General features: G+C 39.1%; 1 protein-coding gene across 2 annotated transcripts in view; it reads right to left on the minus strand.

Annotated features, from left to right (window-relative positions):
• Positions 1-207: 207 nt before the first annotated feature.
• LOC128693648 (SET and MYND domain-containing protein 4) overlaps positions 208-26,889 on the minus strand; it is a 50,605-nt gene continuing 23,923 nt past the window's right edge. For both annotated transcript variants that reach the window (XM_070091176.1, XM_070091177.1), the window contains exons 4-5: positions 16,190-16,675; positions 208-2,675 (exon numbers count right to left, since the gene is read on the minus strand). In XM_070091176.1, coding sequence (XP_069947277.1) covers positions 2,019-2,675; positions 16,190-16,675 — 1,143 coding nt within the window. In that variant the 3' untranslated portion in view covers positions 208-2,018. The remainder of the gene's footprint in view (positions 2,676-16,189; positions 16,676-26,889) is intronic.

The raw sequence follows: 26,889 nt of genomic DNA on the forward strand, positions 1-26,889 counted from the left end.
CTCCAACAGATCATCAGATCCCAAATACCATTCGTCTCCATTCACTCCTATCGAACCCGCTCATGCACGCCTGCTGGAAGTCCAAGCCCCTCGCCCACAAAACCTCCCTTACCCCCTCCCTCCAACCTTTCGAGGATGACCCCTACCCCCGCCTTCCTTTGCCTACAGATTTATATGCTCTCCATGTCATTCTACTTTGATCCATTCTCTCTAAATGACCAAACCACCTCAACAACCCCTCTTCAGCCCTCTGACTAATACTTTTATGAACTCCACACCTCCTAATTTCCACACTCCGAATTTTCTGCATATTTACACCATACATTGCCCTTAGACAGGACATCTCCACTGTCTCCAACCGCCTCCTCGCTGCTGCATTCACAACCCAAGCTTCACACCCATATAAGTGTTGGTACTACTATACTTTCATACATTCCCTTCTTTGGGTCCATAGATAGTTTTTTGTCTCCACATATACCTCAATGCACCACTCACCTATTTTCCCTCATCAATTCTATGATTAACCTCATATTTCATAAATCCATCTGCCGACATGTCAACTCCCAAGTATCTGAAAACATTCACTTCTTCCATACTCCTCCTCGCCAATTTGATATCCAATTTTTCTTTATCTAAATCATTTGATACCCTCATCACCTTACTCTTTTCTATGTTCACTTTCTATGTTCACAGTAGGGCCCCGCTCTACAGCGTTTCGCCTCGCGGCGTTCCGCTAATACAATGATGTCAAATTATGACCAAAATTTGCTATAAAGCAAGCAGTCTTTCAAATACGGTGTGCCCCACCCGGTTTGTTTACATTCTCCGTGACAACACCTACATCTATTATGTCTGGAAACTTTCCAAAATTTCAAAGTGTTTTACAGTTATTGCATATTTTATGTGCTCTGATAATTATACTTATGTGTACCTATACCTAAATATACTTACACACTGTGCTGGTGTGCAGATACACATTAAAATTGCTAAGAGTCTCTCTACTCATGATGCCAATAGTACATAATAATCATCACTCTTGGGCACACTAAATGTCTTATTTTACATTAATATAGACATTTTCATTAATCCATCTATGATATTCTCCTCAAAATTATATATGAAACATGTTACATAGCATATCAACATGAAACATACACTCACAGAATAAAAATCGACATAAATATGAGATTTGTTTACAAAGCGGCTGTGTAGGTAGTGTCGGAAGAATTACATTTTCTCTAGTCAAACACTGGGGGATACATGTAGAAAAATATTCCTTTCGTATGTCTTCACTCTATATATAGCAATTCCTGTTGTCCCTTCCCTCTCAATGACTGTATATGTTTGAGTGCTGTTTCTCAGCTCTGAAAAGCTCAAAGAAAGGTTGCTAACCTTAGCCCTCCAATAAAATAGCTATTACAGAATCTTCAGAGCAAGCCATTATTTTAGAGTATAGTAACTGGTCATTTTGCTCAAAAGCCATGGTGAATTCTATTGAATTAATGTATGTGCAAAATGGCAAGTTAAATTTTTTTACTACTTTCGTTTTATTTGTTATATGAATCAATAAAACAAATATTTATTATATTCATGCTTCAACTTAATCAAAAAGCTGAACAGAACCACTGGCTTACCTTAAAATATTTTCATAACACTACTGCTCAAACCTCCTTTGTTTTTTTATAACTATATAACATTCTCTAATATTTCTGAAAATAAAATCAATATATTTTGTGTAATGGCTAATGCAATTTACCAAATCAAAATAGAAAATATAATGTCATTTTACAGCTTAAAACACACTACAGTACAGTATTTTCTTTAAAGCACAACATTTTGGTGGCTAAGAAAACTGTGGTAGAACATTTAGTTTTTAAATTTATCACTTTCAATTAAAAAGTATTTTTTTCCAATAATACCTTTCAAAACACAGGAGCATAACATGACACTACTGGTGTACCCAATTTTCTTAGGTAAGAATTAACAACAGCAGTTTACACCAAGATTGTGCAAGGTTGTTACAAGTCACTTTTAAAATAGACACAGGAACCACGTTTGCAAAGAAGATAGCACAGTGTATTTATTGCATCCATGAGAAGAGGACATGGCTCCTTCACATACTTGCACAAAAGTTTAATCAAAATGCACACCACCTTCAAATCTTCATCAGAGTGGTTGCCTTTGATATAGATGTTTTCCCTGACAATCTTAAATTTTTCCTGAAATTTTTGTATTTTGGTGTCAGTGAGCTTGTAGTTATATGGTGCTACACTTGCTCCTTCTTTCTGACCATAGTTTAGATGGCATTTAGGGCATACTTTAGTGAATGGGTTGATTGCCTCATGACACTTTGTGCACTTCAGAAGTGATAATGGTGATAAATCAGTGAGAGGTTGCCAGTAGTATTCACATGCCTCACACTTGCACTGGAAGTGGTACTGAGTCAGCAAAGAAGATATCCTCACACTTCTAATACTGTCAGTAAAGTTACATCCATATAAGATGGTCAATTGCTTGCCAGCAGGGATGAAGCGCACTGCTCTCACAACCTCAGTCTTACCATAGAAAAATGTTGAACAGCTTGGATTGCAGGAGTGATTCATTAGACTTGATGCAGGGTAAATTCCACTACCACACATTTGTTCGTTACTTAACTGAGACACACTCACACTTGCCTAGAAGAGAATTAAAGAAAACAGTAAATATATTGGGGTAATACACAACTGAGTACATATTAATATACAAGAAGGCATATGCAGTTACCACTTTTCAGTGTTCCACGTTTTCGTTAGCTTTCAATTGAGTCATTGTTCATTATGTTCAGAGCTTTTACCTCTTTCCTGCCATTATTACTGTTTTTTACACCGGCTGTGGAAGGGAAGGATGAATGGCGTCATATTGTAAGATACGAGTCGTATGTACAGTGTATTTATCCTATTTTTTTTTTTTATGCCTAGTTGTATTGAGCACTTAAGACATGATAGTGTAAACATGTAGGAATAAAAGGCAAGCTAAAATGAATGAGGAATTATAGATTTTAACCCTTTCAGGGTCCGTCCCGTAGATCTACGGCTTTATGTTCAGGGTCCAAACCGTAGATCTACGCCATGAGCTCAGCTCACTCTGATAAACTGTGAGTGGTACATTTGGGCCTAGATATGAGAGAATACATCTATGTGGTATGTGTGCACCACATAAAACAGATCCTGCAGCACACTGTGTATAATGAGAGAAAAAAAATTAAATCATGATTTTTCGATTAAAACAGCAACTTTGCAGTGTTTTTTCGTATGTTTTTTATAGTTGTATTTGCGATTTCTTGGTCTCATTTGATAGAATGGAAGACATATTACAGAAATAGAGATGATTTTGATTGGTTTTAGCACTGGAAATGGCTTGAAACTGAGCTCAAAGTAGCAGAAATGTTAAATTTTTGCTGATATTCAAGAGTAAACAAACGACCTCACACGTCTAATACACGTCAGCTGGTGGGTCTAATATACATTCACAAATATGGTGATGTTATTTATACAATTATTACAGTATTGCATAACAGTAAATCTTCTATTTTTTGGTGTGAATAAAAATTCATTATGTGAATAAAAAATCAAAATGGAATTTATTTGTAAAGCCTCAAAACATAACTAATGAACAGAGGAAATGTTAGTTTAGTGCCAGGAATGCCTACATTGTTCATTCTGGACCCTATTTTGAAATTGGAATATTTTGAACTTTGTGTTAAATTGGCCAAATTAACAATTTCCGATCACTTTATTTTGTAGTTGAAACAGTTGACTTGGCGATTTCTTGTGCTCAATCGATAGAATAGAAGTAATACTAGTGAAATAGCTAAGAATTTGGTTGATTGGAATAATGTAATTGGCCTAAAATGGGAGTCAAAGTCGGCAAAATCGCCGATTCGTAAATATCGCTGACACATCAAAATTTGCGAGAGCATAATTTCGTCAATTTTCCACCAAATTTCGTACTTTTTGTTTTATTACCTTCACAAAAAGATTCTCTACGATTTCATAAGAAAAAATAACAAATTTTTTTTTTGAAAATTCTTGGACACTGGTGCGTGACTCCAGATTTGGGCCTTGGACCCTGAAAGGGTTAAAGGAAAAAGTAAAAATCAATGAAGAGAAATAAACATTCTATTGGTTAACTGCCATAAGGTTAGGTTAGGGAAGGCTTGTCAGGAAATAGGACAAGTATTTTCTGGTGCGGGTCTTAGTCATATGATGACCCGCAGTTGGAGCTTTAGATCATCTGACTGACTGCTTCAGCTGGTTTACTGGTACGTCCCTTTAAAAATTATATTTACAATCATTATATTACTGCTGCAACAAGTGGAGGATCCACAGGATTGGTGAAAGCTTTAATATACAGTGGAACCTCTACTTATGAGTGCATCCACGTGCGAGTTTTTCTAGATACGAGCAGCTGCTCGGTTGATTTTTTGCTTCCAGACGCGAGTAAAATTCCCAGATGCGAGCAGGCCTCAAGGGAGGTTAATTGACACTGGTGAGGGGGCTCTTGTTCTTGATCTAGGGAATTGGATCTCAGTTGTTTGTTGGACTATCTTATTGAAACTTGGGCAATGTATGATGAAAAGGTGCTTCTTAACATACACCAAAAATGAAAGAAATCAGACCATAAATAACGGAGTTCACTTCTCAGCCATTCGCCTACCCTTAGAGGTATATTTTTGTATGGTTTTATGGTTGTATTCTCGTTTTATTTGGTCTCATGTGATAGAATGGAAGTTTTTTTTTTTTCAACAAACCAGCTGTATCCAACCAAGGCAGGGTGGCCCAAAAAGAAAAACGAAAGTTTCTCTTTTTAAATTTAGTAATTTATACAGGAGAAGGGGTTACTAGCCTCTTGCTCCTGGCATTTTAGTCACCTCTTAGAACACTCATAGCTTACGGAGGAAGAATTCTGTTCCACTTCCCCATGGAGATAAGAGAAAATAAACAAAAACAAGAACTAGTAAGAAAATAGAAGGAAACCCAGAGAGGTGTGTATATATATGCTTGTACATGTATGTGTAGTGTGACCTAAGTAGAAGTAGCAAGACATACCTGAAACCTTGCATTTCATGAGACAGAAAAATGGACACCAGTAATCCTACTATCATGTAAAACAATTACAGGCTTTTGTTTTACACTCACTTGTCAGGACGGTAGTACCTCCCTGGGTGGCTGCTGTCTACCAGCCTACTACCTATAAGAATGGAAGATATACTACAAAAATAAATATGATTTTAATTGGTTTCATGATGAAAAGTACCTTGAAATTCAGCTCAAAATAGCAGAAATGTTCGATTCTTTGGCGACATCAGTGGCAGACATCATGAGGTAGCAGTGGCAGACAACATGAAGCAGCAGTGCCAGACATCATGAGGTAGCAGTGGCAGACAACATGAAGCAGCAGTGGCAGACAACATGAAGCAGCAGTGACAGACAACATGAAGCAGCAGTGACAGACAACATGAAGCAGCAGTGACAGACAACATGAGGTAGCAGTGGCAGACAACATGAAGCAGCAGTGCCAGACATCATGAGGTAGCAGTGGCAGACAACATGAAGCAGCAGTGACAGACAACATGAAGCAGCAGTGAAAGACAACATGAAGCAGCAGTGAAAGACAACATGAAGCAGCAGTGGCAGACATCGTGAGGTAGCAGTGGCAGACAACATGAAGCAGCAGTGGCAGTGTGGCATTAAGAGTATAGCAATTAAGTGTAGCATTAAGAGTGTAGCAATTAAGTGCAGCATTAAGAGTGTAGCACTTATAAGTCACTCTGTCTGACTTTTTTGGGTTATCCTAGGTTCTCTACACATGTAGTCAGGAGCAGGAATGGCCACTGTGGTGGCCCTATAAACCCCAACAACAATGGCTGCTGTCACCACCACTAGCCACATACCTAATGACATGTATTTTATTCATTCTAGTGTATATATCATGTTTCTATGTTATTAATATTGTTTATTATGTCATATTACATGAATTGTGATAGATAAATAAGCTGTAGAGTTGATATTAGGGAAATTATTGAAGTGTTTTCTCGTGCCTGGAATTCCACTGGAACGAATTAAGTCCATTTCAATTAATTTAAACGAGGAAAATTGACCCCGCAAACGAGCAAATCCAGTTGCGAGCAAGGTCATGGAATAGATTAAACTCGTAAGTAGAGGTTCCACTGTATTTATGAAGGCTGCAAAAATCCTATGCAAACTGAGTATTAAAAATTACTCTAATTCCAAAAAGAAAACAGCATTACTAATACAGATGAATTGCATCTAACATGTTCACTTTGATAACTTATCTAAGTGAACATGTTATTAAAACTTAAATCATTAAGAGCACTGTAATATAAAATTGCTGAATGATGTTATCACTCAGGCTGCTGTATATTTTAGGCAATTTTCTGGTTCACTCACTGAAAGTAATGATATGCAGTACTACCATGTACAGTAGGACCCCCATATCCACAGGGGATATCTTATTTTATCTTATCCAAGACCTACCATGGATGCCTGATACCATGGATAGTAGTGAACCATATATTACAGTAATTTTTTGTTTACAAACATACCTATAATAAAATTTAACTGATAAATTATGCACAATAAGTCAAGAATTAGCACTTTTTCACTGACAGGAAGCACTCCATGACTTCTCTTAGTCTTTGAAGAACTGTCACTAACACTACTTTTGAACTCTGGTGTCATTATTAAGTAAAATTAAGGGTTATTTTCGGACCAGGGTAAACTGTGGATAACTGAAACTGTGGAAACCAAACCTGCAGATACGGCAGTCCAACTGTATATACTCATACATCATTGGTAGCTATTTTGGCTAACAACCAAAAATCTGGATTAAATCCCAGATGAATAAACAGACATATTGTACATGCAAGTGTCCTTACACCTAGGCTTCATGAGTTTTTCTCCTTAGATTCACCAGTACTATCCTAGCCTGGGTCTTTTTCAGGTGGTGACCCGTCTTCATGAGTTGTTGCAAAACTACAGTATGAAAAAAATTCTAATGCCTTATTTAACAATTGCATAGTAAATTAAGAAGTATCTGGGACCCCCTTCTTCCTATCTATATATAACTAGGCACACCTCTGGCAACACAGTGATAGTGTAGATGATGGTGAAAGTGTTTCTTTTTTTGGGTCACCTTGCCTCGATGGGAGGCAGCCAGCATGTTACAAAAAAAATCACTAGGTTAAAAAAATTAATCATTCATAGGCATTGCCATGTTAAGAATTCTCCCCAGATATTTCACACACCATTAACCCTTTGACTGTTTCGATCGTATATATACGTCTTACTCGCCACTGTTTCTGACATATTTATACGCATAAATTCTAGCGGCTTCAAATCAAGCGGGAGAAAGCTGGTAGGCCCACATGTGAGAGAATGGGTCTGTGTGGTCAGTGTGCACCACATAAAAAAAAATCCTGCAGCACGCAGTGCATGATGAGAAAAAAAAAATGATTTTTTTTTTTTGGATTGAAACGCCGACTTTGAGGTGTATTTTCGTATAGTATTTATCGTTGTATTCTCATTTTCATGGTCTCAGGTGATAAAATGGAAAATATATTACAGAAATAGAGATGATTTTGATTACTTTCACGATGAAAACAACCTTGAAATTGAGCTCAAAGTAGCGGAAATGTTCGATTTTTACCAATGTTCAGGAGTAAGCAAATCACACCACACGTCTAATACACTTCAACTGGGGAGTCTAATATTCTTTCACTAGTGCACTGATATTATTTATACCATTTTTATAATAATGCAGTAGTCTGCATAGCAGTAAATTTTGTTTTTTTTGTATGAATAAAAAATCAAAATAGAAAGCAATAGTAATATAAGAGGGGTGTAGAGACGTGACTAATGAACAGAGGATATGTTATTTTAGTGTCAAAAATGTCTACATTGTTTATTCTGGACCTTATTTTGAAATTGGCATCTTAAGATAAGATAAGATTTCGTTCGGATTTTTAACCCCGGAGGGTTAGCCACCCAGGATAACCCAAGAAAGTCAGTGCGTCATCGAGGACTGTCTAACTTATTTCTATTGGGGTCCTTAATCTTGTCCCCCAGGATGCGACCCACACCAGTCGACTAACACCCAGGTACCTACTTGCTGCTAGGTGAACAGGACAACAGGTGTAAGGAAACGTGTCGAAATGTTTCCACCCGCCGGGAATCGAACCCGGGCCCTCCGTGTGTGAAGCGGGAGCTTTGGCCACCGGGCCATCTTTTTTAATTTGCGTGAAATTGGCCAAATTGCCAATTTCTGACCACTTTACTCGGTAGTTCAAATCGGTAAATGGGCGGTTTCTTGTGCTCAAGTGATACAAAAAAATGGAGTTCTAAAGAAATAGCTATGAGTTTGGTCAACTGGAACAACGAAATTGGCCAAAAACAGGGCTCAAAGTCGGCGAAATCGCCGATGCGTATATGTCGCCAAGACTGCTAACTTCGCTGGAACGTAATTCTGTGAGTTTTCAACCAAATTTCGTACTTTTGGTGTCATTAACATCGGGAAAAGATTCTCTATCATTTCATGAGAAATTTTTTTTTTTTTTTCCAAAAAAATTTATCGACATAGAATGACATTTTCAGAAAGGGGCCTGCGACAGTCAAAGGGTTAACTATTCTTTGAGACAAGTTGACCAAATGCATGGTCTAATAAGCTGGGCAAAGTTCTGAAGGACAGACAACAAACACAAATGAGCCAATAAAGATTTAAAGTTCAGCTTAACACTCCTTCAATAGATGAAGAAGCACACCATCAGGACCATATGTTTCTTTGCTGATTAATATCTATCATACTGCAGATTATCTACTTGTGACAAAGTGAGGTGCAGAATAGATCAGCGAGACAAAGGTTTGCAAGATTGGAACTGTCGGTTCTATTAGTAGAAATGAAAAAAAAAAGTGATTTAGAGACTGCTCATCTGAGGAAGAGGCAGCTGCCAAGTTATCAAAATAAAACACTGTAGAAACAAAGGCTAATGTTTTATATGAATATTTTTGCCAAGACAAATTTAAAAAAAAAGCAATTCATTGCAGTGTTCCATGGCTCGGTTGACAATGCTCTAGCCTCACACACTGAGCCTCTGTGGCTCAATCCCCAGCAAGGATGAGGATGTTGGGCATGCTTCCGTACATCTGATCTCCCTGTTCACCTAGCAGTATTAGGTACCCGAGTGTCAGTCACATCCTAGAGGACAAGCTTGATGGACCCCAATGGATACAGTGGAACCTCGAGTTTCGGCCATAATCCATACCAGAAGCTAGGCCAAAACTCAAACTGTTCGAAAGTCAAAGCAATATTTTCCATAAGAAATAATGTACAGTGGACCCCCGGATATCGCAGTCGTCGGATTTCGTAATATATATCTGGAAATCGTAACTTTTTTTATCAAAATATTGGCTCGGTGATCGTCACTGAGCTTGGTAATTGTAATTCATCCCGAACACATCCGCACAGCAATAGCGGCCCAACACCATTTACAGCCAGAGTACCATTGTTTATCAGGCAGTGAGCACAATCCCACGTGTTCATACAATACATTTCGTATTATTCCATTCTTTTTAGTGCTTGCAACTGCTAAATAAGCCACCATGGGCCCAAAGAAAGCTTCTAGTGCCAGCCCTTTGGTAAAGAAGGTGAGAAACACTATAGAATTCAAGAAAGACATCATTGCAAAATATGAAAGTGGAGTACGTGTGGCAGAGCTTGCCAGGTTGTATAACAAACCCCATACAACCATCGCTTCCATCGTGGCCAAGAAAAAGGAAATCAAAGAAACTGTTGTTGCAAAAGGTGCAAATATGCTCACAAAACAGAGATCGCAAATCCTGGAAAATGTGGAGACTTTATTGTTGGCGTGGATCAACGAGAAACAATTGTCAGGAGATAATGTTATGCAGTCGATAATTTGGCAGGGCAGTTGCATGATGATCTCGTAAAGAAAATGCCTGGAACTAGTGCTGAAGTTAGTGAATTTAAGGCCAGCAAAGGCTGGTTTGAGAGAGTAAAAAAGCGTAGTGGCATACACAGCATGGTAAGGCATGGCGAGGATGCAAGTTATGACAAATATGCGGCGGAAAAATATGTTCAGGAATTCAAGGGGTACATGGAGGCTAAACAATTCAAACCCCAACAAGTGTTCAATTGTGACGAAACAGGCCTGTTTTAGAAGAAAATGCTGAAGAGGACCTACATCATGCAGGAGAAAAAGGCACTCCCAGGACACAAGCCTATGAAAGACAGGCTAACTTTCATGATCTGTAGTAATGCTAGTGGGGATTTCAAAGTGAAGCCTATACTGGTGTATCACTCTGAAAATCCCAGAGTGTTCGAGAAAAACAGTGTCGCCAAGAGTAACTTGTGTGTGATGTGGAAAGCAAACATTAACCCCTTGACTGTCACAACCCCAAATACTGAGGTGTCTCCTGGTGTTGCAAAATTTCTGAAAAAAAAAAAAAAAAACTTGTGAAATGACAGAGAATCTTTTCCTGATTGTAATGACACCAAAAGAATGAAATTTGATGGAAAACTGATGGAATGACGCTCTCACAAAGTTTGTGACCACGGCGATATTTTCAAATCGGCGATTTCGCCCACTTTGATCCCTATTTTCGGCTAATTCCATGAGTTCCAGTTGACCAAACTCATACCTATTTCTTTAGAACTCCATTTTTTCTATCGATTGTGTACAAGAAACTGTCCATTTACTGATTTCAACTACCCAATAACGTAGTCAGAAATTTGCAATTTGGCCAATTTCACGAAAATTAAAAAAATATGACAATTTCAAAATAGGGTCCAGAATGAACAATGCAGACAATCCTGGCTCTAAAATAACATTTTCTTTGTTCATCAGTCACGTCTCCAGGCCCCTCTGATACTATTCTTGCTTTCTATTTCGAATTTTTATTCAAACAAAAAATAGAAGATTTGTTATGCAGACTACTGCAATATTGTAATAATTGTATAAATAATGTCAACCCATTCATGACTTTATATTAGAATGGCTACTGGGACATTTATTGCAAAATAACATCATTTGTTTACTTTTGAACATCTGCAAAAATCAAACATTTCCCCTACTTTGAGCTCCATTTCAAGGTTCTTTTCATAGTAAAAACAATTAAAATCACTTCTATTTCTATATAATGTTTTCCATTCTATCAAATGAGACCAAGAAAACAAGAATACAACCGTAAATACTTTACGAAACTAGACCACAAAGTCGGCATTTTAATTATAAAAAAAAAAAAAAACACACGGTCGGAGGTTTTTTTTTCTCATTATGCACTGCGTGCTGCAGGATTTTTTTATATGGTTCACACTGACCACACAGACCCATTCTCTCACATGTGGGCCTACCAGCTTTCTCCTGCTTGATTTGAAGCCGTTAGAATTTATGAGTATAAAGTGGACCCCCGGTTTGCGATATTGATCCGTTCCTGAGAACTCATTATAAACCAAAATTATCGAAAAGCGAATCAATTTTCCCCATAAGAAATAATGGAAATCAAATTAATCCATGCAAGACACCCAAAAGTATGAAAAAAAAATTTTACCACATGAAATATTAAGTTTAATGCACACAAACTGAAGAAGGCATGCACAGTTTGTAGTACTCTACTAACAATAGAATACATGACACTTACCTTTAATGAAGATCTGGTGATGATTGATGGGATGGGAGGAGGGGAGAGTGTCGAACTTATTGTTTAGAAGGGGAATCCCCTTCCAATAGGACTTGAGGTAGCAAGTCCTTTTCCGGGGTTACTTCCCTTCTTCTTTTAATGCCACTAGGACCAGCTTGAGAGTCACTGGCAGCCTCACCATGCCTAATCACACTATGTATGCCACTATGATTCTTAAATCTTTCAAACCAACCTTTGCTGGCCTTAAATTCACTCGCATCACCACTAGTTGCAGGCAATTTCTTTACCAAATCGTCATGCAACTGCCTAGCCTTTTCACAAATGATCGCTTGAGAGATGCTATCTGTTTTTCATTTATCCACACCAATAACAGTCTCTCAACATCATCTAGGAGTGAATGGAGTGAATGGAGACGAATGATACTTGGGACCTGACGATCTGTTGGAGTGTGAGCAGGGTAATATTTAGTGAAGGGATTCAGGGAAACCGGTTATTTTCATATAGTCGGACTTGAGTCCTGGAAATGGGAAGTACAATGCCTGCACTTTAAAGGAGGGGTTTGGGATATTGGCAGTTTGGAGGGATATGTTGTGTATCTCTATACGTATATGCTTCTAAACTGTTATATTCTGAGCACCTCTGCAAAAGCAGTGATAATGTGTGAGTGTGGTGAAAGTGTTGAATGATGATGAAAGTATTTTCTTTTTGGGGATTTTCTTTCTTTTTTGGGTCACCCTGCCTCGGTGGGAGACGACCGACTTGTTGAAAAAAAAAAAAAAAAAAAAAAAAAAAAAAAAAAAAAAAAAAAAAAAAAAAAAAAAAAAAAAAAAAAAAAAAAAAAAAAAAAAAATATATATATATATATATATATATATATATATATATATATATATATATATATATATATATATATATATATATATATATATATTTATATATATATATATATATATATATATATATATATTTATATATATATATATATATATATATATATATTATATATATATATCTATATATATATATATATATTTATATATATATATATATATATATATATATATATATATATATATATATATATATATATATATATATGTATGTATATATATATATATATGACACTGTGCTCTTGGGAGATTCTGAAGAGAAGTTGCAGAGATTGGTGGATGAATTTGGTAGGGTGTGCAAAAGAAGAAAATTAAAGGTGAATACAGGAAAGAGTAAGGTTATGAGGATAACAAAAAGATTAGGTGATGAAAGATTGAATATCAGATTGGAGGGAGAGAGTATGGAGGAGGTGAACGTATTCAGATATTTGGGAGTGGACGTGTCAGCGGATGGGTCTATGAAAGATGAGGTGAATCATAGAATTGATGAGGGAAAAAGAGTGAGTGGTGCACTTAGGAGTCTGTGGAGACAAAGAACTTTGTCCTTGGAGGCAAAGAGGGGAATGTATGAGAGTATAGTTTTACCAACGCTCTTATATGGGTGTGAAGCATGGGTGATGAATGTTGCAGTGAGGAGAAGGCTGGAGGCAGTGGAGATGTCATGTCTGAGGGCAATGTGTGGTGTGAATATAATGCAGAGAATTCGTAGTTTGGAAGTTAGGAGGAGGTGCGGGATTACCAAAACTGTTGTCCAGAGGGCTGAGGAAGGGTTGTTGAGGTGGTTCGGACATGTAGAGAGAATGGAGCGAAACAGAATGACTTCAAGAGTGTATCAGTCTGTAGTGGAAGGAAGGCGGGGTAGGGGTCGGCCTAGGAAAGGTTGGAGGGAGGGGGTAAAGGAGGTTTTGTGTGCGAGGGGCTTGGACTTCCAGCAGGCATGCATGAGCGTGTTTGATAGGAGTGAATGGAGACAAATGGTTTTTAATACTTGACGTGCTGTTGGAGTGTGAGCAAAGTAACATTTATGAAGGGATTCAGGGAAACCGGCAGGCCGGACTTGAGTCCTGGAGATGGGAAGTACAGTGCCTGCACTCTGAAGGAGGGGTGTTAATGTTGCAGTTTAAGAACTGTAGTGTAAAGCACCCTTCTGGCAAGACAGTGATGGAGTGAATGATGGTGAAAGTTTTTCTTTTTCGGGCCACCCTGCCTTGGTGGGAATCGGCCAGTGTGATAATAATAATATATATATATATTTTATTATCACACTGGCCGATTCCCACCAAGGCAGGGTGGCCCGAAAAATAAAAACTTTCACCATCATTCACTCCATCACTGTCTTGCCAGAAGGGTGCTTTACACTACAGTTTTTAAACTGCAACATTAACACCCCTCCTTCAGAGTGCAGGCACTGTACTTCCCATCTCCAGGACTCAAGTCCGGCCTGCCGGTTTCCCTGAATCCCTTCATAAATGTTACTTTGCTCACACTCCAACAGCACGTCAAGTATTAAAAACCATTTGTCTCCATTCACTCCTATCAAACACGCTCACGCATGCCTGCTGGAAGTCCAAGCCCCTCGCACACAAAACCTCCTTTACCCCCTCCCTCCAACCCTTCCTAGGCTGACCCCTACCCCGCCTTCCTTCCACTACAGACTGATACACTCTTGAAGTCATTCTGTTTCGCTCCATTCTCTCTACATGTCCGAACCACCTCAACAACCCTTCCTCAGCCCTCTGGACAACAGTTTTGGTAATCCCGCACCTCCTCCTAACTTCCAAACTACGAATTCTCTGCATTATATTCACACCACACATTGCCCTCAGACATGACATCTCCACTGCCTCCAGCCTTCTCCTCGCTGCAACATTCATCACCCACGCTTCACACCCATATAAGAGCGTTGGTAAAACTATACTCTCATACATTCCCCTCTTTGCCTCCAAGGACAAAGTTCTTTGTCTCCACAGACTCCTAAGTGCATCACTCACTCTTTTTCCCTCATCAATTCTATGATTCACCTCATCTTTCATAGACCCATCCGCTGACACGTCCACTCCCAAATATCTGAATACGTTCACCTCCTCCATACTCTCTCCCTCCAATCTGATATTCAATCTTTCATCACCTAATCTTTTTGTTATCCTCATAACCTTACTCTTTCCTGTATTCACCTTTAATTTTCTTCTTTTGCACACCCTACCAAATTCATCCACCAATCTCTGCAGCTTCTCTTCAGAATCTCCCAAGAGCAGTGTCATCAGCAAAGAGCAGCTGTGACAACTCCCACTTTGTGTGTGATTCTTTATCTTTTAACTCCACGCCTCTTGCCAAGACCCTCGCATTTACTTCTCTTACAACCCCATCTATAAATATATTAAACAACCACGGTGACATCACACATCCTTGTCTAAGGCCTACTTTTACTGGGAAAAAATTTCCCTCTTTCCTACATACTCTAACTTGAGCCTCACTATCCTCGTAAAAACTCTTCACTGCTTTCAGTAACCTACCTCCTACACCTACACTATATATATATATATATATATATCTTCTTCTTTCAACGTACCAGCCGTATCCCACTGAGGTGGGGTGGCCCAAAAGAAAAAACTGAAGTTTCTCCTTTTAAATTTAGTAATATATACAGGAGAAGGGGTTACTAGCCCCTTGCTCCCGGCATTTTAGTCGCCTCTTACGACACGCATGGCTTACAGAGGAAGAATTCTGTTCCACTTCTCCATGGAGATATATATATCTATATATATATATATATATATATATATATATATATATATTCTTTCTTTCAACACACCGGCCGTATCCCACCGAGGCAGGGTGGCCCAAAAGAAAAAACCAAAGTTTCTCCTTTCAAATTTAGTAATATATACAGGAGAAGGGGTTACTAGCCCCTTGCTCCCGGCATTTTAGTTGCCTCTTACAACACGCATGGCTTACGGAGGAAGAATTCTGTTCCACTTCCCCATGGAGATAAGAGGAAATAAACAAGAATAAGAACTAGAAAGAAAATAGAAGAAAACCCAGAGGGGTGTGTATATATGTGCTTGTACATGTATGTGTAGTGTGACCTAAGTGTAAGTAGAAGTAGCAAGACGTACCTGAAATCTTGCATGTTCATGAGACAGAAAAAAGAACACCAGCAATCCTACCATCATGTAAAACAATTACAGGCTTTCGTTTTACACTCACTTGGCAGGACGGTAGTACCTCCCTGGGCGGTTGCTGTCTACCAACCTACTACCTATAATATATACATACATAAACATATATATTTTTTTTTTTTCAACAAGTCGGCCGTCTCCCACCCTCTGGGTTTTCTTTTACTTTCTTACTAGTTCTTGGTCTTGTTTATTTCCTGTCATCTCCATGGGGAAGTGGAACAGAATTCTTCCTCCGTAAGAGGCGACTAAAATGCTGGGAGCAAGGGGCTAGTAACCCCTTCTCCTTTATAAATTACTAAATTGAAAAAGAGAAACTTTTGTTTTTCTTTTTGGGCCACCCTGCCTCGGTGGGATACGGCCGGTTTGTTGAAAGAAGAAATCACAAAAAAATAATATCAAGGATTACCTTCAAATATGCAATGGCTTTAGCATTACAGATTAGGTTCATCATATGATGTATGAGTGTGCCACCAGTCAAGACGAAATCTTTATGACTTGGAGCGAAGGGCTCTCCTTCACTGGTAAGAAAGTAGCGTCCACTCAGGTGCAGAAGTTTGGTAACAATAAAAGCTTGTATGCATCTCCGGAGTACGTCGTCTGAAGATCGCTTTTCTTTGTTGGTTACCAGGTGATACACTGATCTGTAATGTTTCTCATCATAGATTCCTTCATTGTTAAAGCCAAGATTTTCTGGAGATTGATTTTTGGCTTCAAGTTGCAGCAATGGTATCATTTCCTTGAGTTTTGCATGAGAGGTCTTCATCATTATTCTGTATGCTAATGCAGGATTCCTTCCCATGTCTAGTGCATCGAAGGTTGGCAAAATAGGGCACTCTTGCCAATGGATCCCTGACAATCCTTCCTTACGACACTCCTCACTACAAAATATCACCTAAAGAAAAAAGGATAAGTAATTAAAATGAAATTTGTTGTGCATACTGTACAAGTCTCAATATACAAAACCAACAGTATTTAGTCATGAAAATGGTAAAAGCAAAATTATATTTGTGCAGTATTGTACTGTAAAAATTGCTGTCTATACATACAGTGTGCTGTAATAAATACTAGTGTATTAGTATCTTACAAGAAATTTATTCTTGGGTCATATGTTAAATGACAGCAAGTGGACAGTCTTTACTGAGAATAAAGAATTCCTCTACAATATCTGTTTCTTTCTATATCTCCATCTCTATGTATCTCTTAACCTCTATCTCTTCTATTTTTTTTTTAACGCAAAGGGTATCTCCCACCAATGCAGAGTGACCCATAAAAGAAGAAATGTAAAAGCTCTTATTTTTACATTTAGTAATTTATACAGGAGAAGGGGTCACTAGCTCCTTACTCCTGGTATTTTAGTTGCTTCTTATGACACATGGCTTACAGAGGAAGGAGTCTTCTACTCCACTTCTCTATATATCTCTCTTTCTCTCTCTACACATATATCTGCATCTCTCTCTCTCTCCGCATTATATACATATACAGTGGACCCTTAACCAGCGATGGCATCGATTAACGATAAATCTGACTAGCGATACATTTAAATGCAAAAATTTTGCCTCAACTAGCGCTTAAAAACCCGACCAGCGCTATTTGTTCCATACCATACGCGTCCACTTTGGCCTGAGCGCACCTCACTTGTCCCTTGGGTGTCAGTGTTTACAAGCCAGCCAGCCACCGCGGTCGCTTCCAAACATACAACAACTGGAACATTTCATATTATCACAGCCTTTGTAGTGATTGCACCTGCAAAATAAGTCACCATGGGCCCCAAGAAAGTTTCTAGTGCCAACCCTACAGCAAAAAGGGTGAGAATTACTATGGAGATGAAGAAAGAGATCATTGCTAAGTATGAAAGTGGAGTGCGTGTCTCTGAGCTGGTCAGGTTGTATAATAAACCCCAATCAACCATCGCTACTATTGTGGGTAAGAAAACGGCAATCAAGGAAGCTGTTCTTGCCAAAAGTGCAGCTGCTGCTGCACCACAGTCAGCTGTTGTTGCTGCTGCACCACCATCAGCTGTATTACTCGAAGATGTGGAGAGAGTGTTGTTGGTGTGGCTTAACGTGAAACAATTACCGAGAAACGATTAACCCCGGAGGGTTAGCCACCCAGGATAACCCAAGAAAGCCAGTGCATTATCGAGGACTGTCTAACTTATTTCCATTGTGGTCCTTAATCTTGTCCCCCAGGATGCGACCCACAACAGTTGACTAACACCCAGGTGAACAGGAAAAAATGCCTGGAACTAGTGCTCATATTGGTGAGGTTAGTGGGGAGGATGTGGAAGAGTTGGTGGAGGAGGACAATGAAGAACAAACCACTGATGAGCTGCTAGATCATCTTCAACAGTAAGAGGCCACACCTGAGGAAACTGCTTCGGAGGAGGGGAGAGAGAAATTGAAGAAGTTGCCTACTTCAAAGATTAAGGAAATGTGTGCAAAGTGGCTTAAAGTGCAAACCTTTTTTGATGAAAATCACCCTCACACAGCTATTGCAAGCCGTGCTGGTGACTATTACACTGACAATGTTGTGAAACACTTTAGGATAAAAGAACGAGAGGTACAGGCCTCTATGGACAGATATGTTGTGCGACAGAAGTCCAGTGACTCTGAAGCTGGTCCTAGTGGCATTAAAAGAACAATGGAAGTAACCCCAGAAAAAGACTTGCTGCCTCATGTGCTAATGGAAGGGGATTCCCCTTCTAAACACTAACAAGATCAACGGTCTCCCCTCCTCCCATCCCATCAATCATCACCAGATCTTCAATAAAGGTAAGTGTCATGTAACTGTGCATGTCTTCTTCAGTTTGTGTGTATTAAAATTAATATTTCATGTGGTAAAATTTGTTTTTTTTCAATACTTTGGGGTGTCTTGCACGGATTAATTTGATTTCCATTATTTCTTATGGGGAAAATTAACTTGACTAACAATTATTTTGATTAACGATGAGCTCTCAGGAACGGATTAATATCGCTGGTTGAGGGTCCACTGTATATACATACATACATACATACATACATACATACATACATATATACATATATACATATATATATATATATATATATATATATATATATATATATATATATATATATACACAGTGGTCTCTCGCTTTTCGTAGTTCTTGGCAATCATAGATTTCAGAAATCATAGGGGTATTTTCGTATAAACATGGGCTCGCTTTTCATAGGTTGACTCGCGAGTCGTAGTTCGTCCAGGACGCGTACCCATGGCGTGAGCTGGGGCGGCAGCCAGTCTGGCATTGTTTACCAGTGAGCGAAGGTCCTCTCACGTGCTTCAGCGAAATATTTCATAATACACCTACCAACCGACTTACGACCTGCTCGACATACGTCCACTCGACTTACGACCGTGCAACTGGCAGCTGGGCTGGGCCGGCTGATGCACACCACTGTACAATATTTGACAATATTCGCGGGGACAATGTGTCATGCAGGTAGCATCAGTTTGAGTAACCCTGCCCTATCAGCAGCATCATACTGTATTAACTGTACTAACTGGACAGTAAATTTCACCATGTCCCGTAAGATGAAGTCTGAATCTTGCACTGGAGATTGTGGCAAAAAAGGCTCTTACTCTCGAACACTCTTATTTGTTTTCACTGTTGCACATAAACCTGTCTGTATCTGTCTGCCTGTATATCTGTCTGTATCTCTGTGTGTCTGTCTACCTGTGTGTCTGTCTTTCTGTCTACCTGTGTCTTTATGTCTACCTGTATGTCTTTATGTCTACCTGTGCGTCTGTCTTTCTGTCTACCTGTGTCTCTTTCTGTCTACCTGTATCTGTCTGTCTACCTGTGTGTCTGTCTTTGTCTGCTTGTCTGTCTCAGAGCCACTCATTAAGAGTGTACTTGGTCTTGAAGATGCCATATTAATAATGATAATAACAATAATAATCACTGAGGCGCATTAAATGTGTATAAAACGTTAATATAGACATTTTGCTTAATCCATCTATGATTTTTTGTATAAAGGCAAAGGGGATAAAAGAGAGTGTAAAAATTATAGGGGGATAAGTCTGTTGAGTATACCTGGCAAAGTGTATGGTAGAGTTATTATTGAAAGAATTAAGAGTAAGACGGAGAATAGGATAGAAGATGAACAAGGAGGCTTTAGGAAAGGTAGGGGGTGTGTGGACCAGGTGTTTACAGTGAAACATATAAGTGAACAGTATTTAGATAAGGCTAAAGAGGTCTTTGTGGCATTTATGGATTTGGAAAAGGCGTATGACAGGGTGGATAGGGGGGCAATGTGGCAGATGTTGCAGGTGTATGGTGTAGGAGGTAGGTTACTGAAAGCAGTGAAGAGTTTTTACGAGGATAGTGAGGCTCAAGTTAGAGTGTGTAGGAAAGAGGGAAATTATTTCCCAGTAAAAGTGGGCCTTAGACAGGGATGTGTGATGTCACCGTGGTTGTTTAATATATTTATAGATGGGGTTGTAAGAGAAGTGAATGCGAGGGTCTTGGCAAGAGGCGTGGAGTTAAAAGATAAAGAATCACACATAAAGTGGGAGTTGTCACAGTTGCTCTTTGCTGATGACACTGTGCTCTTGGGAGATTCTGAAGAGAAGTTGCAGAGATTGGTGGATGAATTTGGTAGGGTGTGCAAAAGAAGAAAATTGAAAGTGAATACAGGAAAGAGTAAGGTTATGAGGATAACAAAAAGATTAGGTGATGAAAGATTGGATATCTGATTGGAGGGAGAGAGTATGGAGGAGGTGAATGTATTCAGATATTTGGGAGTGGACGTGTCAGCGGATGGGTCTATGAAAGATGAGGTGAATCATAGAATTGATGAGGGGAAAAGGGTGAGTGGTGCACTTAGGAGTCTGTGGAGACAAAGAACTTTGTCCTTGGAGGCAAAGAGGGGAATGTATGAGAGTATAGTTTTACCAACGCTCTTATATGGGTGTGAAGCATGGGTGATGAATGTTGCAGCAAGGAGAAGGCTGGAGGCAGTGGAGATATCATGTCTGAGAGCAATGTGTGGTGTGAATATAATGCAGAGAATTCGTAGTTTGGAAGTTAGGAGGAGGTGCGGGATTACCAAAACTGCTGTCCAGAGGGCTGAGGAAGGGTTGTTAAGGTGGTTCGGACATGTGGAGAGAATGGAGCAAAACAGAATAACTTCAAGAGTGTATCAGTCTGTAGTGGAAGGAAGGCGGGGTAGGGGTCGGCCTAGGAAAGGTTGGAGGGAGGGGGTAAAGGAGGTTTTGTGTGCGAGGGGCTTGGACTTCCAGCAGGCATGCGTGAGCGTGTTTGATAGGAGTGAATGGAGACAAATGGTTTTTAATACTTGACGTGCTGTTGGAGTGTGAGCAAAGTAACATTTATGAAGGGGTTCAGGGAAACCGGCAGGCCGGACTTGAGTCCTGGAGATGGGAAGTACAGTGCCTGCACTCTGAAGGAGGGGTGTTAATGTTGCAATTTAAAAACTGTAGTGTAAAGCACCCTTCTGGCAAGACAGTGATGGAGTGAATGATGGTGAAAGTTTTTCTTTTTTGGGCCACCCTGCCTTGGTGGGAATCGGCCAGTGTGATAATAAAAAAAAAAAATAAATAAACATGCTACATAACATATAAATTAACAAATATGAGATGTTTTTCTGGTCGGTTTGACAGTGAACAGGAACCGGCTGGTATCAACAGCAACAACAACAACAACGTTTGTTTACATAACTCGTGAACATTCTACATTCTCATTCTCTCTCATTTATTCATTTAATCTTGTTTACTCACCTCTCACTCTACATTAAAACTACAGATATTTTAAGGTAAGTAATGAGTGGACACGATTATTATATTATAGCTTAATAATAATAATATTAATATTAGTGCATACGTATTACTGTAATAATAATGATTATTAATATTATTATTAATTTAGGGCACTGGAGCACAGATCCACTGTATAGCACTTTGTCTGGATTTTTTGGGTTATCCCAGGTAATTTATAATATGTATGATAACTTAAGTGTACCAGTGAGAGAGAGAGAGAGAGAGAGAGAGAGAGAGAGAGAGAGAGAGAGAGAGAGAGAGATAGAGAGAGAGATAGAGAGATAGAGACAGAGATAGAGACAGAGACAGAGACAGAGACAGAGACAGAGATAGAGATAGAGATAGAGAGAGAGAGAGAGAGAGAGAGAGAGAGAGAGAGAGAGAGAGAGAGAGAGAGATAGAGAGAGAGAGAGATAGAGAGAGAGAGAGATAGAGATAGAGAGAGATAGAGATAGAGAGAGATAGAGAGATAGAGAGAGATATACAGAGATATACAGAGATAGAGAGAGAGAGAGAGAGAGAGAGAGAGAGAGAGAGAGAGAGAGAGAGATATATACAGAGATACAGAGATACAGAGAGACAGCCACATTCGGTCAGCCAACTACCCACACACCCACCCATCCAGCCACATTCGGTCAGCCAACTACCCACCCACCCACCCATCCAGCCACCCACCCATCCAGCCACCCACCCACCAAGCCAGCCAGCCACCCACCCGGCCAACCACAGACCCGGCCACCAAGCCAGCCAGCCGGATACGTATTACACATGTTCCAGAGTTGTTTCTCTTTACTTAGGGTATAGGTTATACAACATTCTGGCAGGATGACACTACCAGTGGTATTCTCCCATTCCACTGTGTCGACAATACATAAAGATAATAGTAACATATGATACTGTATGCGATGTAAAATTTACATTACATATCACTACCAAATATACATTATACAGTGGACCCCCGCATAATGATCACCTCCGAATGCGACCAATTATGTAAGTGTATTTATGTAAGTGCGTTTGTACGTGTATGTTTGGGGGTCTGAAATGGACTAATCTACTTCACAATATTCCTTAAGGGAACAAATTCGGTCAGTACTGGCACCTGAACATACTTCTGGAGTGAAAAAATATCGTTAACCGGGGGTCCACTGTATACAGTACATAAATAATTAAAATACAACAATAGAAGTAAATTATGGTAAAAAGAATGAAATAATGATTGTACATTACATTACAGTATTATGTAGGTAGTTTATATAGGAAAGTTTTGACATTATGCCCTACCCAATATGTCGGCAATTTTCAAAGGTTCGACTTACGTCCATTTCGACTTACGACCGGTTGGTCGGAACCAAGCTTGGTCGTAAGTCGGATGGTAGGTGTATTCCATTTATTTTAATGCTTGCAAGTACTAAATAAGCTACCATGGCTCCAAAGAAAGCTCCTAGTGCCAAGCCTGTGGTAAAGAAGGTGAGAAATATGATTGAATTTAAGAAAAACATCACTGAACAATGTGAAAGTGGTACAAGTGCGGCCGAACTGGCCAGGATGTATAAGAAACCCTACACAACCATATGTTCCATAGTGGCCAAGAAAAGGGAAATCAAGGACGCTGTTTTTGCAAAGGGAGTAACTATGCTAACAAAAATGAGATCACCAGTACTCGAAGAGGTTGAGAAGTTATTATTGGTGTGGATAAATGAGAAACAATTAGCAGGAGATACTCTTATGACTTCGATTATTTGTGAAAAGGCTAGGCAGTTGCACAACGATCTGGTAAAGAAATTGCCTGAAAATAGTGGTGATGTGAGTGAATTTAAGGCCAGCAAAGGTTGGTTTGAGAGATTTAAGAACCGTACTGGCATACACAGTGTGGTAAGGCATTGTGAGGCTGCCAGTTTGGACCACAAGGCGGCTGAAAAATATGTGCATGAATTCCAGGAGTACATAGAGGCTGAAGGACTGAAACCTGAACAAGTGTTCAATTGTGACAAAACAGGCCTCTTTTGGAAGAAAATGCCAAAGAGGACCTTCATTACACAGGAGGAAAAGGCAATGCCAGGACACAAGCCTATGAAAGACAGGCTGACGCTAATGTTCTGTGCTAATGCTAGTGGGGATTTCAAAGTGAAGCCATTACTAGTGTACCATTCTGAAAATCCCAGAGTGTTCAGGAAAAACAATGTTATGAAAAGTAAATTGTGTGTGTTTTGGAAATCTAATAGTAAGGCATGGGTCACGAGGGAAATTTTCGTCGAGTGGTTCAATGAAGTGTTTGGCCCTAGTGTGAAGAATTACCTCCTGGAAAAGAAATTGGATCTCAAATGCCTGCTAGTAATGGACAATGCACCTGCTCATCCTCCAAACTTGGATGACCTAATTTTCGAGGAGTTTGGGTTCATCACAGTAAAGTTCTAGCCCCCGAATACCACTCCTCTCCTCCAGCCCATGGACCAGTAGGTCATTGCAAACTTTAAAAAACTCTATACCAAAGCAATGTTTCACAGGTGCTTGACTGTGACCACAGACACTCACTTGACCCTAAGGGAATTCTGGAGAGAACACTTCAGCATCCTCCATTGCATAACCCTTATAGGTATGGCTTGGGAGGGAGTGACTACCAGGACTTTGAACTCTGCCTGGAGAAAATTGTGGCCAGACTGTGTCGACAAGAGGGATTTTGAAGGGTTTGGGACTGACCCTGATGAGCCTATGTCTGTTGTAAAATCAATTGTGGCACTGGGGAGTTCCATGGGGTTGGATGTGAGTTTGGAGGATGTGGAAGAATTGGTGGAAGACCACAACAAAGAGCTCACCACTGAGGAGCTGCAAGAGCTTCAGGAGGAACAGCAACAGATCGAAGCTCAGAATCTTGCTGCAGAGGAGGAGGAAGAGAGATGGAAGGTGGTGCCTTCTTCAGAAATTAAAGAGATTTTTGCTATGTGGGGTAAGATGGAAAGATTTATGGAGAAACATCACCCTGACAAGGTTGTTGCAAGCCATGTTGGCAACATGTGCAGTGACAAAGTCTTGGGCCATTTTAGGGAAGTGTTAAAGAGACGCCAGAAACAGAGCTCTCTCCACAGTTATTTTGCGAGACAGGACTCCAGTGACTCTCAAGGTGGTCCTAGTGGCATTAAGAAACAGAGAAGACAAGCAACCCCAGAAAAGCAATTGGTACCTGAGGTGTTGCTGGAAGGGGATTCCCCTTCCAAACTATAAACAATCCACTCTCTCTCCTCCTCCAGTCTCCCATACACTAAGAAGAATCTCCAATAAAGGTAAGTGTTATGCTGTTACTGTTTCATTCATCATTTTCCATTGTATTGCTTATGTACTACATGTATATTTCATGTAAAAAATTTTTGTTTTAATACTTCTGGGTGTCAGGAACGGATTAATTGTATTTACATTATTTTTTATGGTGAAAATTGATTTGCAAATCGTAGATTTCGTTAATAGTAGCAGCTCCAGGAACGGATTCACTACGAAAAATGAGGGACCACTGTATCTATATATATTATATATAGAGGTACCATCCGACTTACGATCGAGTTCGGTTCCGACAAATTGGTCGTAAGATGAAATGAACGTAAGTCGAACCTTACTACTGAATATCAACATCACATTTTTGTAATGACTTTATTTCATTGTTTTATTTTGGTATTTCATTTTTTACTTTACTTTTTATGCTGTTAGTACTGTATTTTATACTGTAAGGTTTAGGATAAACACTGTGTACAACACAAACAGTTGTTTATTTCCCAGAAATTTGGCATAGAAAACACAATCGTAAGTCGAATGGTCATATGTCGAGCAGGTCATAAGTTGGACGGTAGGAGTGTGTACAGGTCTCCCTCAACATCCACGTTTTCAACTTTCATGGGCTTCACACATTCGCGAATTCCCAACCGCCAAATTCCCAGCCACCAAATTCCCAGCCGCCAAATCATATTTAAGTTTCCCGCCACCTGCGAGTCCCTACTACCCTCCCTCCGACCCCTGCAACTGGCAGCCAGCCCTCCCACCACTCAGTGTGGTGAGTGTTTTGTTTGTTCATTATTTGCTATTAAACTACAGTATAAATAATGTAAACCCATTCATGACTGCATATTGGAATGGCTATTCGGACAGGTATTAGACGGTGACATCATGTGTTTACTCTTGAACACTGCAAAGAATTAAACATTTGTGCTACAGCTAATAATAACAATAGTAATAATAATAATAATAATAATAATAATAATAATAATAATAATAATAATAATAATAATAATAACAATAATAATAATAATAATAATAATAATAATAATAATAATAAATATGATATAATTGAAGAAGGAAATTGTACAAAAATACGAGGGAGTGGTTGACACATCGTCAGTGTGACTGTGTTTATGCTGGAGTAAACATTAGTCTCCCTGCTCTTCCAAACATTTCACAATAATTCATTGTGTTTGGTGCTTGTAGATTGAGTGTGACTGGAGTGGCAGAGGCAGTGATTGAGGCAATGGTATTTAATAACATACATGTTATTAATAATATGTACTATTATTATTTATAACATGTTATTAAATACATACATGTTAATAATAATACATGTTATTAATAATAACAATAATAATAATAACAACTGGCAGCCAGCCCTCCCACCCGCCACTCACTCACTCAGTCAGTCAGTCTCCAGCCACTGTGCGAGTCGGTCATTGCTGTTTGTGTGGTGGTGAAGTATGTCTCATGCCATGCAGTTACACTCCATATAATCATCTCCATTCAACTGTCATCAGTAGCTGCATGTAATATCAATAGAGAAATAAAGAATTATAATTTAAATTTTTTTAATCATCACAAGTCATCAGAGTTCGTCTGCCTTACGAGTGGTGAGTGTTTTGTTTGTTCATTATTTATTAAACTACAGTATAAATAATGTCAATTCATTCATGACTGCTAATAATAATAATAATAATAATAATAATAATAATAATAATAATAATAAATACGAGGGTTGAAGCAGTGGGTGGTAGAGGCATCGTCAGTCAGTATGGCTTTGTTTATGCTGGAGTGAGTATTATCCTCTGCGCTCTTCCAAACATTTCACAATAATTCATTGTGTTTGGTGCTTGTTGATTGACTGTGACTGCTACATAATTAACCATGGGCCCAAATAAATTTTGGTAAAGAAACTGAGAAGCACGAAAGAATTGAAGAAAGAAATTATATAAAAATACGAGGCAGTGGTGGAGGCAGTACAATATTTTACGATGTTCTCAGGTACGTATTTTATGATTGTTCATGAGAACATAAGAA

The sequence above is a fragment of the Cherax quadricarinatus genome, chromosome 34 (assembly GCF_038502225.1).
Source record: "Cherax quadricarinatus isolate ZL_2023a chromosome 34, ASM3850222v1, whole genome shotgun sequence".
In the NCBI taxonomy this organism is placed as follows: domain Eukaryota; kingdom Metazoa; phylum Arthropoda; class Malacostraca; order Decapoda; family Parastacidae; genus Cherax; species Cherax quadricarinatus.